The sequence below is a fragment of the Mastacembelus armatus genome, chromosome 14 (assembly GCF_900324485.2).
Source record: "Mastacembelus armatus chromosome 14, fMasArm1.2, whole genome shotgun sequence".
Classification (NCBI taxonomy): Eukaryota; Metazoa; Chordata; class Actinopteri; order Synbranchiformes; family Mastacembelidae; genus Mastacembelus; species Mastacembelus armatus.
Window position 1 is genome coordinate 21826852 of NC_046646.1, and position 18886 is coordinate 21845737.

Here is an 18886-nt window from a genome sequence, read left to right on the forward strand (position 1 = left end):
GCATTTAGCTGAAATGATTAGTTGTTTAATTGATTGACACAAATTTAATCTAAAAGCACTTTGATGATGGATAAATTGTCATTTTTCAAACAAAAAAGCCAAATATTTGGTGTCAAGCTTTCTCAGTCATCAGGGTTTGCTGATTTCCTTTGGCCTTGATGTCAGTTTATGTTAAAATTTTAGTTTTGGACTGTTGGTTGTGATGAGTAACAGCTCTCAGGTTAGTTTTTTTACCTTTTAGAAAACTAAAAATTTTAAATTGAGAATGTAATCAGTGTATTTTTAATCAGTATATTAAAAACAAATTATAGTTTTTTTTTTAAAGACACAGCAAAACAACTGATTTTTAGAATATATTTAATTTGATTTTTTTCTTACAAAACAATTCCCTCATAAACCAGAACACACAAAATGCATAAAGAAAACTGTACAGTCAGTTATGTCATGTCTGAACATGAGCATATCATGTCTAAACATGAACAGTGTTATCTACAACAGTGGTTCCTATCAATGTCTATCACACCAAGCGGTTCAGCTCTGCAGCCCCTTACTGGAGGGTTAAAGGAGAGGTACAGAAATGGTCATTTGACACTGAAGGTAGATCCAAACAAACAACATGAGCTAGCCAATATTATAGTTATATCAGCAAGTGCAGGTGCAGTCTCCTTGGCACTAGTAGCGAAGTCATACTGCTGAATCGACCTTAAGAGAGAAGCTGACAGTTGTGACAATGACAGGGCGGAAATGTGACTTTTTCACAAGCGACTGTAAACTGTATGTGACTGTGAGAGATCACTGAGAGGTCAATGGTGATCATGTTGCAGATCTGTTTTCGTTACATGCATGTTGAATCCTGTAGTTACTCATTTAGAGCCATTGGGGAGTAACGTTGGACAGATGGAGACTTTAGGAAGCATCAGAGCCTTTTAGTATTTTTTTCCATTTCCATGGTGAGAAAACTGGGCTACCAATTGGACAAATTTTCACTCAGATAACATTAATGTTTGTCAGATATTAGATTTCTCTCCTCAGTGCAACAGTGGTCTAGGAAACATGATCGGCATCATTATGTCATTGCCTTTTAAAAAGTTTTTCATGGCAGATTAGCAGCAAATACCTAAATCACAAACAAGAACAACAAATCTGCTTCACACCTGCGTTTACTCTTGATTTTCTTACACAGATTGGTTTCTACCCTACACACTGCATTGCATCGGGGAGTTACAGGCACAACTACGTATTAGGAGAAGATGATTAATATTCAATCTGGGTTGTTGTTTGTTTGTGGGGAAAACATAAGAGCAGATGCTGTTTACTCCATTCACAAGACTCCAGCTGTTTCTTCTTTTTTTTTTTTTTTTTTTTTTTTTTACAGTGGTACATTTTTCTTTAACTCTGGCAGATTTTTATTTTTTTTCTTTCTTCATGGTAAAGCTGGACTTTGACTTTCTCAGTCTGTAGACAGCTTTGGCCTTCAGAGATAAAGATGAGTTTAATATCACTTCTATTTCAAACATTTTTTGACCTGCCAAAAATGATCAACAACTGCAATATCCCATAGGCTGTGAGTATTTGTGCAGTAGGTTCGTAGTGGATGTAGAAAGGTGCGTCCAAAGATGGTTTTCAATCACATTTCAGCTCAAGGAAGTGAAGGATGTCCTGAGTTAACCCCAGTCGTTTAATATTGAGTAGCACAGATAACAAGTCTGATCTCTCTTGTTTGTGTCTTACTGTGTAGAAATAAGAGCTGTAGCCTTATACATCATCCGTGTGACCAAAGACCTTTTATTTTCAGCTGCTGTGGAGAGTCTGGCTGTCAGAAAGGAGAGCTACACTGCAAAAGGTTTTGATTGCATTTATTTTATATGAGTCCCAGTTTTGGTAAAATGTTCAGAGAATGTTTAAACCTTTGGCAGTGCTTACATCTCCGTTCTACCAGGAGCAGTGATGATTCATGTCGAACGTCTGTCTTTCCTCTGTTTTTTGGAACCGTAAGGTTGCTGTGTTGTTTAGTTTTACATGTGGCTGATGATCTTCATGCCTAGAGATGCACCTCTGGACAAAGTTATTACGTCTTTTGTGCCAGTAATTGTCTTAGCTTGTTGTACCTGTTCAGAATAGCTGCAGGCATTAGCTAAGCTACATATACTAGTATGGTCTCATCTTTTAGACTGCCAAACAAAAGCCTACTACTTACAGCAATTTTCATGCCAGTTGTGCCACTGTGGCAGGAATAATTTAAGGACCAACCCTATTTTATATTCATTTTTAGCATCTGCTTAAAATTTCAGAAAGAAAAATATTTCCTGCTGTCATGTTGTGAACATTGGTGCTACTGTTTCTGCAGTGTCTTATGTGCACTTAGTTAAAGCTAACACAGTCTATTAATTTCTTATTACAAGAAGTCTGTAATAAGTCCATGATATATCCCTGATCATTTGTTTCAGCTTGGTGTACCTAAGTCCAACTAAGTCTGTAAGACATGACTTTTTAATTTAATTCAGGCTCTAGTTTTTAATTCTAGCTGTTTGGTTTTAGATGAAGCTGTTTTTTTTTTTTTTTTTCAGCACATTTTGTACATGAGCAGTAACCTTCACCCAGATAATGCCAAGCAGATTTGGAAATTGTTAATATGCTCACATTTAAAGAATAATATAATATAAAAAATATGGAAAAAGTTCCTGATTTACTTTGTCATTTACATTGTGGCAAAACCAAAACAACAAGTGGAGGACATTAGATGATATTGACATCTAAAAATCCTGAGGACATTCAGGTTTCAGCTCTAGTTTGAGACAAAGAACAGGATTAAGAGGGAAAAAAAAAAAAAGAGAAAAATCCACTAATGGGCACTGATCTGTAAGGGTCATCAAATGAGTTGTTCATACTAAGTATTCATGTTTAGACCTTGGCACTACTATCAAGAGGCAGAAATGCTTAAGAGACACTGTGGCCCCAGTAATTTCTGATAACATCATTAAATCTGCAGAGAAGCAGCAGCAGTGCTGTTTTTCTTCTAATGGATCATCATCATCACGATGATTAGTGCAAATGGCCAAGGAAAATTACACAGATGATGATGACGAAGTTCAACCACAGAGAAATGTACAGCTGTTTTGATAGATGAAGAGTTGCTGGTGTTCATTTAGTTACTGCCTCAAGATAGATAATACAAGGTTTTTCAAAAGTCAGTATACAAGTTTGGAATAATAATGATAATGGATTTAACTATCTGTAATAATTAAGTATCCCTGGAACAGGAAAATTGTTTAATATAGCATGTATTGTTAATGTCTATAAAAATGTACCCCTACTTTTGAAACAGTAACTGATAAAAAATATATTTTCTTTGTGTTACAGTTTTATAGGTCTACCTGTCTTGGAGTTTGATGCTCTCTGGGATGATGTACAAATGCTCACAGCCAGTCAGATAATGGAGTTGATGCTACTTTGGCATGGCCTCTGCATGTGGGTCAGCGTAAACTGGAATTATTACCCTGAGGGACTCTGCTAAGTGGCATTTACAGGCTGCACAGCAGAGTTGTGCTGCAGGTACAGAATAACTGAGAGACAGCAAGGGACAGATTATACCATTGCACCACAAGATGTATTGTTCATTTCTGGTTAGGCTTCCTCTGTGAGCGAAACATCCATTGTTGACGGCTAATGGACCATTCGGGCTCTTTGGATAGATGATGTAACTAGAGGGTATTACACATGTGCATAAAGCCAACTTCTGCTGGCATGAGGAGAATGAAAGCTTCAGAGGGAGGACACAGTACAATACCATGACAAAGGTGAATAAACAGGTTGGTAGCGTTTAAAGGACTCAGAACACACATACACTAAAGGCAGACAGGACAGACAGTTAGTTTGTGGTGATTATATGCAGCACTGGTGAAAACAACAAACATTGTTGAGATAAACAAAATTGGAAAGCTTTGTACTCTAAAAAAAGTGAGCATTGTGCATAGTTCATAGTTTAATAACCCCTCGTCTGGTACCTATTTGCTGTGATAATATGGAAGGAAGTGCAATAATGTACAATTCTGTTTAGTTAAGTGCACATAGATCACTGTTGCACTGAACGGCATTGACACTTTCTCCCAATAGAAATATCACAACAGGATTTCTTAATGTTTTCTCAATTACTCTATTTTTAGTGTACTTTTGTTACAATAAACCCAGGCATGGTTCCCTCTTGCTCAGTCCCGGGATTGAGTCCACAACTGAAGTTGACACATATCTTTATATTAGGTAATTTGGCCTGATGTTTCCTTCCTTTTCACTCACATCTTCTCTAACTCTGCATCTCACGCTTTCTTTTTGTTTTTTTTACTCATACCTCACCAACCCAGACAACTGTGTTCCCCCTCTTGATGTCTGACACCTCACAGTGTGGCGTTCTCTGTTTGCCGTTCAGGACAAAGAGGGACTCGGCTGATGGTGTCACCAGATACTGTCCGAACAGCCCACTGGAGACCACCACTCTGTTGGGGCCTCCCCAGGGCCAGGCTTGTGGGGTCAGGGGACTCTTGAGACTCTGGAGAACCTCAGTACGGCCCGAAGACAGATCGGCAAATAGCAGGTCCGTGCCTGAGCCTGAGGTGGCCACCACCACGTGCTGGTTGGACTCTGTGAACGAGGGCTGGAAAACCAGATCAGAAACAGCTACAAGCTTGTCCATTTCCTGGTTCAGGCCCAGCTTCCCCTGGAACGACACTGTCTGAACTATCAGCTTTAAGCTCTGTGGGTCGGGTGTCACAATGTAGCGACCGTCCGGTGACACAAAGGGCTGTCCTGTGACATTGAGGTTGGGACCAATCACAGCGTCTGTTACACTGTCAACGAGGAGCTGCGGTGGGACTTGCTGGTTGGTCGTGTGCTGGCACTGAATAAAATAGAAGCCGCTCAGGTGTGTGTAGGCCATGCTGACTGGTATGCAGCTGTAGTTCTTCAGACTGATGGTCTTGACGCGGTGGAAGGTCTCCAGGTCAATCTTGTGTACTGCAGGTTCGTTTTTGAGGAACACAAAGGCAAACCTAAATTGACAAAGTTCAGAGGAAAGGTTAATAGCCTTTCTAGATTTCTGTGGGCAGTGATTAATACACATCGAGACTGTCATTAGAATTTTAATTTGCTCTTTTCTCTTTTACTTCAGAACGACAGCCGTGATGGGCGCGCAATGAGGTCACCTGTGTTTTAAAGTCAGAGGTGACTGAATTGAGGTGGGTGCTGCTTTACCTCACGTGAGTGATGATGAGGTTGGTTGGGGGAATGAAGAAGTCATTGACCCTCTGGAAAGTGGTGCGGATGGCATGATGAACTTCGCCCACACTGGCCTGAGGAATTACCTGTAAGTGATGCAGAGGACAGCTTATCCTTGGCATGTTGCTGACTTGTAAACGCAATTTTGCAAGTTATGTGACTGCAAATTCCGTTTCACAGGTTTGCTCATAGACTTCAAGGCTTACTAACTTTTCATAGGCTATGAAGCCAGGATGACACACAGCGTAGTGGTTGGAGTGTTGGGGTTAAATGGTAACTCGGCTTGTCTGTTTTGATGTGCTAACCAGGCTATCCCACCTACAGTGCTTAAAGGATGGCAGAACTTCATAAAAGAACCACCCAGTCCATAAAAGGAGAGGGCAGGAAATTCAATTTAAGCATCCTTGGAGCCACTCAAGCCCACGCCATTGGCTTAGACACTTCAGCCAATCAGCTATTTCAACACCTGACATATTAATCTCAAAGCAGCCAATTGTCGGGGTTGCAGCGGCTCCAAAAGGTGGTGAAGTCCTGCCTTTTCTATTTATATAGAACATGTGGTTCCTTTATGAAACTCTGCCCACAAAAGTGGTGTTATGTGAAAACCAGACAACCAGTCACACTTGAATCAACTACTATTCAGTCGCCAAATAATCTAAAATACATGCACAGTTCACAATGAAAGTTTCTTGGTTTTGAACCCAGAACCTTCTCACTAAAAGGCAGTGGTGCTAACCCCTGTGCCACAGCTTTCTAAAATACATTTAGAGGTTTAAACCAAATAATGTGCCATTTAACTGACTTATTCAGCTCTCTTCTAGTTTTCCTACTCTCACACACAGGGAACCCAACCAGGAGCAAGTGTTGGGAGGAGCCAGGGATTGAACCACCAACCCTTCAACTATGATCAACCTGCTCTACCTCCTGCTCCACAGCCAGGCCTAAACTAACAAGCATACAGGTACAAACCTAAAGGTACGAGCTTAAAAACTGTACAGAGACAACCCACTGGCTCAAAGCACACCTTTCTCAATGACTTAACATTATATCCACCTGGCTGAAGTAAATTTACCACACGTTTGTGTTCCAGAAACAATTAATATGTGCATGTTGGAGTCTTAACTTTAAAGTGGTCAGTGTGGATTAACTATATTTATATTATATACACAATTGAAATGATCTGATTTCTGTCAGAAACCACTAAGCGTTTCTGTAGCACTAGGCTGATAAATTCAGGCCGACATTAGCTTATCCCAGATGAATTGGTATTGGTGAATATGCCAATAAGTAAGAAGAAATTGCAGTGCAGAAATGTCAAAGAAATGTTAATTATGAGTTGCTGTCTAAATTACTATTTAGACACCAGAGAACTGACAAGTTCATTTTTCAACTGTGAAATGTTCTGCTCAGTACATAAGGTATATAAATAAAAGAAATTAAGTGCTTTATTAAATGTGTTTTCTAACTCGTAGCTAAAAAATGATGCAGGATTTGTGCAGCTATAGTTTATTGTTCTGCTCTTTTGTCTAATTTCACCTGGATAGTCGCGCTAAAAACTAAACAGTTTGTTTTAAAAGGAAACACTAATGTCTACCTCTTGCTCCTATATAGTCAAACCTGTGATGTTTTAGCTTCATGGAGTGGCTGCTAGTTTCAGTGACAGGCTCATGTCTGAGGTCAGCCGGAGCTTGTCCAGGTCACATGATCTTAAACAAAAAACAAACATCTACAGTATATGAGGTGGGCTGGGGACACATGACCTCATGTTACGTCTCTGATAAAGTGTGTTATTCAGTATTGGTTATCTCACAACAGTAAAAGCCCCATTTCTCATCTCACACACCCGCCCCTGAATCAGCATGTTTGCTAAGTGCAGGGAGGAGGGCGTCCACTTTTGATGGGCACTGCCTTGACAGTGACACATGCTTCATCATATATGTCTACACCGAGTCACAGTCAAGGACGAATGAGATGGTTTATGGAACCTGCACGTGTGCATCTATTTAAGGCAACTAGTCATGCTCTGCTTTGTAATGCTACATCCAGGGTTAAAACCAGTTCTTCTTCACTTTCTGTCCTTAGACAAACCTGCCTCACTGAAGCAGTTCTAGGTTTAGACACCTAGGCAAATGCTGCTAGAGAGCATAGAGAATATTTTTAAAAGGAAAGAAGTGAGTGTAAAATCTATTTTGATGTCTACGCCTACGCCACTAAAGCTGAACCTCTACCTGATGCCCAGTGGGAGGCCAGACTCCACAATCTTTCCTCAGAACTATCAAATGCAAGGAAATAAAAATAGCAGTTTAAGTTGCAACGCTTTTATCTTTGCTATACTGCTGCAGTACTCCTCAAAAGTTCTCTCTCTCTCAACCCTTCTGAATATTTTATCCATTTTGAATAGATCAGTCTGTGTCTTACTGATAGCAAGACGTAGAAAGACTCCTCATTAAAAACAGTCATGCAAAATACAATGACAGAAGTTAATGAGGTTTGTAGTATCACTTATGTATTATTAGGCAGCTGCTGTGGGCTCCAGGGCTGCAGGTGTTCTCAACTTTTCTTTTTCATTGATCATCCTTTAATTTCACATCCACACACTCAGCAATGAGGCCCAATTGACTTTTACTCTGTACCTTCCTCACTGGCTGCCATAATACCTGAGGGGGATTTGGTTTGACTAACTAGCTTTTGTGTTGAATTGTAGCGTTATTTTTTTGCCACTTACTAAAGAAATTATATTGGAGCAAAAAATAATTTAGTTTGCCAGCCAATCACAATGAACTTTCTCCAGTTCTCTGATTGGTCGGTTTTGTGGCGTGACACGCTGAGTGAGCGAGAGCGAGAGCTACGGTGGCTGACAAGGGAAAACGCGCTGCAACAGCCAAACGCTGCAAATGCAGAAACTCCATAAATACCAAAAACACATGCGAGAGAAAAATGCTGCATAATTACGGAACGGAAGTGTGCCAGGCCTCTAGGGGGACCCTGAACGGTACCTTTTTTTTTTTTTTTAATGTCACCTCTCTAAAAGCTAGCCAAACTTTGCTCGTTGCATCCCTCCGTGAATATGCAGCATTTCTCTCTTGCATGTGTTTTTGGTATTAATTCCTCAAATTCTCCAGTGTATTTGTTCAGGAATTGCAGTAAATCTTACAAAGCACTTTAACATAAGCACATGCAGTGGATGCTATTGGCTAGAGAAATTTTTTATTTTTTTTTAATATACTGTCAGAATTTGTGTTATTCTTCCTGGGGAGTGATAAAGCTTATTATGGATTCCCTCCAAGCTTGATGTGAAAGATAAGAATTTTAAAACATAAATTCATATTTTGTGTTTTACCTCTCAGGAGGCATATATCATAGATAAATCTAAACATATGCATGTTGCTATAGCTCACAGCAGTCTGAAGTCATGGGGATGGGCCAAAAAAACCTCACTAAGTATAGAAAGTGTCAAAGAGTTAATTGAGTGATAGCAGTTAATCAACAGGTCATTAAAATTAAACAACAAAATCCATCTTCGGTAGCTGCCCTCCAGAAGGACACATGCATTTTCTGATATACGCTCTGTCAGCAGAACATTACTTGTGTCTGCCTTCCAAAACTGTTATAAATCACTGCTACACAAATGAAATGGCTTCTTCAAAAGACTAACAGCAAAGGAATAACGGGAAACAAGGGGGAGGGAGAGACGTGCGACAAAGGCTGGAGTCCCCACTCACACTCAGACATTATGATTCATTCAGAGACACCAAACAAACCGAACCTGCGTGTCACGCACACAGAAAGTCCGCTGTCAGCGGTGAGCTCAAACCCAGAACCTACTCGCTGTGAGACAGCAGAGCTACCCACTGCACCACCGTGCAGCTCAAACACATTTGGCAAACCTAAGAGAGAGATAAATGGGAAGATAACAGATGGCAAATACTGTGTAGTACCAGCAGACAAATGTGTTTGTTCAGAGAAAAACAATGTGCCCATGAGTTGAATGTCTTCTTGGCACGTAGACACACATGCACAGATGCATGCACACACACACACACACACACACTGGACTGACAGTCTGAAAGGCCGTGTCTCTCTGCCCACCAGCAATTCCTCCATTTGTCTTCACTAATGAATTGACAATCACACTCCCTCTGATGTTTACACAGAGATATTGAGCCATCCTAAAACCTGGCTGCTTAAAAACACCACACACACACTGAGCTGAACGCACACACAACCTCACGCTTCATGCACATCATGTGTGCACAAATTAAGGTCCACAAAGACAGACGCACTCATACACATGTATGATCCACTGAAGCAAAGTGCTGCCTCTGGTACTGACAGGCTGCTGCTGAACAGGTCAATTACTTTCAGTCCAAATGATAATGATATTATCAGACCATTTATTTGTGGTGTGATCCATGTGGCCTCCAATCAATTATGCGGTTTCCCTGCAATTGCATTTTTGAGTGATTCATGCCCGGCTCTCTAATTATTCATTACTCCTGAACGACTGCAGGAAAAGGGGAGATGAATAAAATGAAAAAACACAAATATGTTTTCTGCAGTTCAGGCAGCAAAAGGGGGAAATGTTATGCAAAGCTCCTTTCTGTACTCCTGATTGTTTCAAATTACATGAGAAGAAAACTGTTTTGTCTGTGATGAAAAACATCTTTCCACAGAATTTTCCACTTGAATTAAAACTATAGCCTTGGGCAGTAATTGAAAAACAACTCCAATATAAACATCACATTGTGTGCACATAAACTGAGACAACAACACATACACAAATCCTCTGCTAACACACCTACACTACAAAGAAAAGGTGCAAAAACTAAAGCACAGGGAAATGTGTGCCTGCTGTAAGTCAGTAGAAAACTGTTAAAGCCCACACACAGGTGGTTGTCTGTTCACTGGTTATTGCTGCCAGGATGTAGTGGCACCTTTTAAGATCCAAAACAATCTACAATTACAGCAAACATTTCGGAAAACAAATCGGGGAATAATAGTGTAAACAGTCTTAGTTATAAAGCCCACTTGACAAATGGCTGGAATTCATTAACTATTAAAAATTAATAAACCCGTAGCAGCACAGAAAAATATCATTTATGCATTTTTTAGAGATTAGAGATTCTCTTGTTATAAAATTAGTCATTTCACTACAAAGATCCTCTGAAGAATCGTAAATTAGAGAGTGCTGTCGTCCCACTGCAATCCCCCACAATGAACAGACACGGCATCTCCCCAAACAGTAAAGACCGAACACAACACCTAACGCGACCATAATGGGATCCTTCCCTCTGATGGGACAGAACAGAACAATAAACATGTTTGTGTCTATTACAGAGACTACAATGGGATCCCCCTGGTGGCTTTACCCATGGCAGTGTCCTCCACAGGCAAACACCCACACAAGTACTACGCTCTATGAAAACAGCATCATAGCTGTCCCAGGGGTGTCAGCTTTGCTCCTATTTCCAAAGCCCTTCCCGACCTACTCCGCATCCTCCTCTTGCCTCACTTATCCCAGCCTATCCCCGAGGTGGATTAAATACAACCACACCTGTGATCATTTCTCATTTGTGAAGCCTCCAACACCAGTGGTCCAAAGGGAGACCATGCACAAGCCGGAAGCACTGCAGCTCTGAATCACTGTTTGTGTGACTTGGTAAATGCTCTAGAACATATATAGATTAGAAACTGTGATGCAAAAACAGGACCGCACATACACAACTAAGCTCAGTTAGTTATGAGGTAGCGTTTCCTCACTACAGCTTATATAGCTCATATAGATATCACAAGCACAAGTAAATGTAGGGTGACATAAGCATAAGACAACAATACATAGCGTCTCTTTTGTACTTTTAAATATTCATTGGCTTGATTCTATGTAAATAAAGACCAGCCAGATCTGAAAAATAGGGCTGCAGCAAAGATCAACAACTGTCTTAACAGCTTCATCACAAAGTCCCAAATTAGACTCAGTGGATACACACACTAACATCATAAAATGACACAGGCCAAAATGCAAACGTGTCAGTAACCAGCCTGTGCTCCCCCCATGGAGAATAATGTTAATGCATTCCCACTTACATGATCAGGAACTGTCCACTTTACTGACAGCACGTTACATGATCTCTGGGAGTTGCAGTGCAGCTAGTGCTGCCATTTTGCTGTCTGTTGCAGCTCTAGAGCCGATACATAACAATGCATCAAATGACAATGTGAAAATCATAACATGGTGATAAACCTATGGAGATTTATTCCCTTAATCTGCCACTGTTGTTGGCGTATGGAGCTTTATATCAAACTACAGCTCATTGTTTATCTGTCTGGTCTGCAACTTAATTCACTGTATAACTGTTTATTTCACTCTCATGGTGCCATTTTCAGCTGTGACAGGCTGTTCTTTTCAGCAAAGAAAGCTCTAAAAACCCACTGTCTGCAACCCAGTCTGAACCTAAAAACATATAGCACAGCTAATGGAGTATTTAGCAGCTGAAGAGCTTGATATTTTCTTCAGGGGTTAGTAGAAACCAGAGATAAAGTAAGGTGAATATTGGTGGCCAGACACCTCTAGATGAATCATCGTTTTGCTCCACAACTGCTGGATCTATAAATAAGCAACTTCATCATGCTAACCTAAAAGGTGGCCACACAGTATATTAGCATTATGGTCACAACGTGATTGTGCTGCCCCCAAACTATCAAATAAATCATCTAGTACAACTTTTAGGTCAGCTAGTTGGCTCGATATCGTAGGAGAACCACTGAATGGAACTACAGCCTTTTAGTGTGACACTTACCTGAAGTGTTGGGTGCGTTCTGTCCAAATCTCCCCATGTTAGAACCCACACCTGGTCATGGGATTTGTCATAGAGCATCTTTACTGGAAAAGGGTCAGTTGTTACTGCCTAGAAGACACAGAGTGGGGAGAGGACAGACTTAATGACAGGAATTAAACTTCTCTCAGTGGTGCTGAAAACTCACCAAAGCTCACATTTATGGAAAAACAAGAGAAATGTCCCTTTAATGAAGGGACAGTGATTAACACCAGAGGCACAGTGGCCAGAACAAAACAAACCACAGAAGAAAAACAAACATCTCTACTGGTAAATAATAAATTAAAATAATAATAAAATAGCACTTTTCAGCACTCAGTGTGCTCTGTTTGCCCATTCACCAATTCTCACACACAGTTGGTGGTGCTGCCACGGCCATCGGGACCAACAATCATTCCCACACTCATACACTGATGGAAGAACCACCAGCAACTTGGGGCTCAGTGTCTTATTCACAGACACTTCAACATGTGGAACTAGATAATCTGGGGGTCGAACTGGGGACCCTTTTGTTTAGTGGATGACCTGCTCTACCTCCTGAGGCTGAACCACAGCCATCCCCTAACAATAACAAAATAATAATATACAGCATGTAAGGCAGATACATGTGCTTTCTTGACAAACGAGAAATATTCGTTAGGAAGCTAAATGCAAGCAAAGGCAACAGGGACACCCGGGCCTGAATGGTGGACTACACCACCAGTAAAAATCCTTTAGCAAAACCCTAAATGCTTTGCTCTCCTACTACCACAGCAATAAAAGAGAGGTCACCATTGGATGATCTGCAAATAGGATTATCTGACCCAAACCTGGGGCCCTGGATATACACATTAAAACATGGCTGTGTAACAGACCAGGATACTTTTGCACCTAATGATCTTTAACTATCAAATATTATCAAGTTGTCACATCAGGGCAGTGATAGAGGACTAACGGGGGGTAAATGCCTGAAAGGAGACATCTGACACACATCAGGTCAAAAAAGAATAAATAGAAAACAACCAGCAGAGACAACGGAGAGAGAAGGAAAAAAGAGAACAGACAGGAAAAAGAGAGATGGAGGGCGTGGGGTGTATTCAACCTCGGGTCTGCTGCAATGTCAACAACAAGGAATAACACAATCCATTACCCTGCTTCTGGCTGGGTGGACAGGGAGCTGCTGACACCCTCACCAGTGGAGCGAGACCACAAGCTCTGTGTTCAGTAATGGGAGGTCCAGCCCTCTGCTCTCCACTGGTCAGGCAAATGTCAACTCAGCAAGTATCTACCGAACGTGGAGATCGTGGACTGCATGTGTGAACTTGCCTTTGCTCGTATTTAGCTTCTTACATGATGGGACTGGTGGAAAAGCTAAGGTCAGGGTATTCAGAGCACCGGGAGGAAACATAGCAGCTTCTGTGTCTTGCTCCTAAACTCTAACACTACAATGGTTTAAGGATCTATTTTTACAAAGGAGTCTTTGTGTGATGACAAAGACCATAAACAGCATTTTGAAAAGAAAAAAAAAAAAAACAGCTAAATTTATGTTTGTTTCACTGAATATCCCATTTCAATTTATTATTGAAGATCATGTTGAACATGTAACAACCTCTCATTTGCACCAGTGCTGACCTTTGCCTGTTAAATTGACAAATATCAGCAGCAGATTATATGGGCTGTAACAAAATAGGTCTGTAAAGACTTGAGAGTCATTTCTGGGTAGTTGCTCACTTTGCAGGCACACCACCTGCTAACACCACAACCACGAATAGACTTCACAACCACTACTGTTTGACACCGACAGACTGGTGATTCCTCTGTACAGAAATAAGCTACAGTAGCTTGAGATTTCATTCTGCTGCTATGCCTGGGAATTAGTAATGGCCCATGGGTGTCACTGCCGCGATACCAACTGGGGAGCATTTAACTTCAGTTGCATTTGAAACACTGAAAATACCAAATGCTAACCTTAATGAGGCTACAATACAGTCAGGGAGCACTGAAGAATCGGGGGATTTCCAGAGCAGAAAACCCACAGCTGAGAAAGACGTTTTTGCCAAAAGAGAAATGAAAAGTTTATCCATCAGGAAAGCATAATATCTTTTTTACTTCACAAAAAACATGAAACATTTTTCAACCTGGTTAGAAAAAAGATGCTCGATCGGGCTCAGAGAAAAGAATAAGCATGAAGGAAACCTGGCTGACAGTATGACGCCTGCCACTGATTTACTGCAGCTCAAAAGAAACTACGCTACTAAAACAAAGTGGCTGCACAACCAGAAGACCGAGACCAATGTTCAACGGTCTCAGTTTGTTTTTAATTAGCTGATGTATCATTTGTTTTCAGGCCCAGTGGGAGGCTTAGGTGGCAACAGCTCTGACACGTCAGCGTCAAGGTTAGATCACTGAATGATAAAGGTGACATTTTCTTGCATGTGAATAACAATGAAAGCCTATGATGGTGCAGCTTAACAAACCTTATCTCTAGTCTGCTGAGAATTGTGGTTATGTTGGAAGACTTTTTCAAACTGGTTTTCAAAAAGGTGCATAAGACAACTTTTCACTAGTGCAGTGGAAAAGGTCCTAATAATATTTTTATTCATTTCAAACATTATTTTTCTTTCAATGGAACTGCTATTGACACATTAATGGGGTTTGACTGTATTTTCCGGACTATAAATTGCACCTGAATATTAGTCACTTTTAGCAAAAACAGCCTTGTTGAACAGAAAAAAACATATATAAGTCGCTTCTCTATGGAAGTCGCAGGACAACCCAGAGGAGTAAAAAAAAGAAGTGTGACTTATAGTCCGGAAAATACGGTACTTAAAAATTTGGAGTTGAGAAAAAACAGTGCTGCCTTTCTTGCCACAATGATAAATCTTATTTATGTGAGAAATATTTCAGCTTATTATTATTATTTTTAACTTATTAAAGTGTTGTTTGCTTTTGTTTTTTAAATAAGTCACTGTACTTGCCCCATTTTCACCGATCACTGTCTCGATCTCCTTTTTCAGAGGATAATTGATTCACGATACTGACTTAGAAAAATTGAGGCCATTGTTTTGCTTTACAGTCGTCCTTGTCAGTGGATGAAGCACATTCACTGTAGTTGGCCATCTTCTTTGTTTTTCTGAAATCCATAGTGGAAAAGAACCACAAACGTGGTTTGTGAAGAAAAGTGTTGAGATAACAAGAGAAAGAAAAGAAAGAAAAATGAGATGGTGTATTAAACTCCTGCACCAGAGGCCAGAGAGGGTCTTCAGAAAAGACAAGACAAGGACAGAGTGATCATGGGAAAGAAAGAGAGTCCTCATGGAGAAAAGGGGGAGCTGTTGGTGACTGCAGCACAGCAGAGGTCAGGCACCACTTTGAATAATATGAGACGACTTTACTTGTGACTTTAACGCCAGAGTAGTGACATTAATGATGAAGATAGTAAACAGTTGCACTGGTTTTTACAAAGGTCTCAGCAAAATTGTGTATGAATATCCAAGCTGTAGTTCTATGTTTTAAACATTTAACTGTTTTTTAAGGTTAAGTTACAGGTTTATAATGACATTTTTGCACTGCTACTGTATCTGCTCTGTTTTCTGTCTAATCTCATTCTCTCTACTCTCCCACCTCCTTCTCCTTGAGTTAGGCCTATTTCCTTTTAGCCTGTACCTCAGTATAAATGATGCTGACCCCGGGAAGAACCCCTGAGGGATTCAGTCTCTAAACAGCCGTTACAGGCAAGATGAATGGCGAGGCAGCCAGCACCCACCTGGGCACCATATTGTTTCTAGCGCTTGAGGTGCGTTTGATTCATTTTACCTTGCATGTGGTCTTCTTACATCTGTGGCTGTTCAGTAGCACTTTGTTTTTTAGCATGGCAAGTTGAATCGCACACACCTCATGTCGGCAACGCTGTTCTAACACATAGCTGAACGTTGGTTGCATGGATGTATATTGACTAGACTAGACTATACTATTATACTACTGCAATACAATTATATAGTATTACATTTGAATGAAAGGATGTTGGGGGATGAGGAGTAACCAATAAAGAGCAGAATAGAGGTCTCACCATAACTGTAAACTCTCATATAGTAACACCTAGGAACAGCGGCCACACAGAAAGGAAGTGCTAGACAGTGGACTTGTAACATAACCTATAATCTAATCAAATAATGTAGTTAATGATCCACTGCTTAGCTCATCTAGCGCCCCGGTTAGGACTGTTATATAGCAAGACAGCACTTGCAGCTTACGGTGAACATGCCTGTGTTTTTGGAAAGGCTAAAGAAGAAACTCCACCACACTCCAAACTCTGCAAATGTTGAGCAACACCTGCTTCATCATGCTGAGGAATCAGAGCTTGACAGGCCTATAATGCCTAAGTCATGTCATCAAGCTAAGATTGGGCAATCACTGTTAAATGGTCAATCGACTGCAATTATTTGGCACTTTTATTCAAGACACTTTAAAGTTTGCCTATCATTATCACACACGGACTAAAACTGATAGTGACAAGCTGCCATAGAAGGTGCTGGCCTGACTACCAGGAGAAAGTCAGGGTCCAGTGGACTGTCCAGAGACACTTCTAGGACAGAGAAACTGGGAATAGATAGAACCACCGGCCCTGTGGACACCCAGGTCTGCACCCCTAGCCACAGCCGCCCAGAATAACAGACGTGAAATGAAAAGTCTTCTAAATAGCACTAACTGTACACTATGTTTGAAAAAAAAAAAAAAAAACTTCATTCACTTCTTTTTCCAGTTTACTTTTCCCATTCAATGTCATACTGAGTGTTGAACTTACCAATGCCATTATGCAAGTTTTCTACAGAGGCTTTACAATGTCAATCATTAAATACAGCTGAAGACTTTCTGAGATGTTCTCAGACTTTCTGTGTGTTGTGACAAGCCTGATACCTGCTCCACCCACCTGTACCACCTTCTGTGCCTGAATATCGACAACCAGCAGTCGGCTCTGCAGGGGCTGGGTCACGTAGATGTACTTGTCCCTGATGTTGACTGCTGAAGACCACACGCAGTGCTGAGGTGACACCCCCTCACCTTTAGGGCACATCTCCTCCTGTGGAAGGGCCACGACAGAACAGAGAGGAGGATGGGAGGAGGAACAGGCTGGCAGGATTCACTAGTGCATCACAGATGAGCAGCATGGTTCTAACAACCATCAACAATGAGTGGGAATGGGTGAAAATTCAAAGTTTCACTTTAAAATTATAATTATATGATTATATCCTCAAATTATTTCTTCAAAATGTCAGAAAATGGAAATTTCAAGTTATCGTCGTTAAAATGCTTTTGTCAAAACATTATTGCAGAAACCTGAGGAGCAACAGCCAGCAAGTATTTCATTTTTTTAAGATGATAACAATACAAACGCAATTAATCAAATCTGCTCATTTGATTACTAACTGAAACACAAGTTGTCATATACACAGACACAACTGAAAGGCAATTCAAAGTGCTTTAGTGTCCAAAGACATAAAAGGAATTAACACAAGATTAGTTGATTGAAGGAAGGAAAAGTGTAAGCCTTGATTTTAAAATGCTATAAATACAGTAATCATGATTTCAGCCATATCACCACTGTACAGGCCCTGCGCTCTGCCATCTTTGCTGACAAAATACTTATGCACGCACTCCCTCCCACATATCACAAGTATTGATAAGTAATCACTAATGCAGACACCTGCAAAGGTTGTGTTTCAAGAGATTCCACCTCTACACTTCACCAAAGCAGAGAAACTGCTGTTTACAGCAGGAATGGCCTAACACATGGCTTATTGAGTTTGTATTGATCTCTAATACAATTACAGGCTCCTTTAAAACCCAAATCCCTCAGAAGAACAAGCAACTTTTACCATCTAAAGCCCATTGCTCTGGGAGAAGGATGTTCTCCACTGGATTAAAAACCTCAGGGTGTGTAGAATAGACTGTATAGAGTCTATTGGTGCCAGCTGTTGACTAATGGACACCAGTAATCCTATTACATTTAGTGAGGTGAAGAGTCTGACACAGGAACAGGAGGAAGTATGGCCTTCATTTAGGTTGTAATTTCTTTTCACATTACCATTGTAATTGTGATTTCACACATACAATGACCTAATGAGGACCTATTCCTAACTGGGAGCAAGACACTCTTTAACGGTGTATCTAATGTGATGGGTACAAGTCACAGTTAATGCAAAATATATCGGACACTAAGTAGCATCTTTCTGCATTATGCATATTTAGATTTTTAAAACCACCTACTCATCGGTCACAAACATCACTACTAAAGTGTGAAACCAGCATGCACCTATTTATAGATCGTTTCTATTGTATTTTTGCACTATTAAAACTTATATGTAGAAATGACATAACAGGCACTTACATAAGTAGCAACAATCCTTTCTGTCCGCTTCATGTGTCTGCGTATCTCACATTCACTGGGCTGGAGAACTGTGATGCCCTCATCAGAAAACACGTAGAACATGTTTCCGACACTCAGTCCTGGAAGACATGACAGAAAGGCAGAACCTGCTCATAAAAATTATTTTTAAAATGCAACAAATACAAATTAAAATGGCAGAAAATCCTACTCGTGTCTTATCTGACATTTGTGATGGGCATTTCAATTTCCCTGCCGGAGGAGACACAGCAAGACTCCTGTTAGCATGCTATCTTGTTAGCAGGGATGGGCAATGGGTGGCTGACAGCTACTTTGACAATGCGTACAAAGGGTCCTGTCAGCAACATGTCCAAAACATACAACAGACATCAAATTAAAGGAAGTGTCTCTATGAGGAAAC

At 40.6% G+C, this 18886-nt stretch overlaps 1 protein-coding gene across 3 annotated transcripts in view; it reads right to left on the reverse strand.

Annotated features, from left to right (window-relative positions):
• Window positions 1-4271: 4271 nt before the first annotated feature.
• fstl4 (follistatin-like 4) overlaps window positions 4272-18886 on the reverse strand; it is a 142675-nt gene continuing 128060 nt past the window's right edge. For all 3 annotated transcript variants that reach the window (XM_026328733.1, XM_026328732.1, XM_026328731.1), the window contains exons 11-15: window positions 18469-18587; window positions 17011-17160; window positions 12066-12173; window positions 5245-5354; window positions 4272-5042 (exon numbers count right to left, since the gene is read on the reverse strand). In XM_026328733.1, coding sequence (XP_026184518.1) covers window positions 4340-5042; window positions 5245-5354; window positions 12066-12173; window positions 17011-17160; window positions 18469-18587 — 1190 coding nt within the window. In that variant the 3' untranslated portion in view covers window positions 4272-4339. The remainder of the gene's footprint in view (window positions 5043-5244; window positions 5355-12065; window positions 12174-17010; window positions 17161-18468; window positions 18588-18886) is intronic.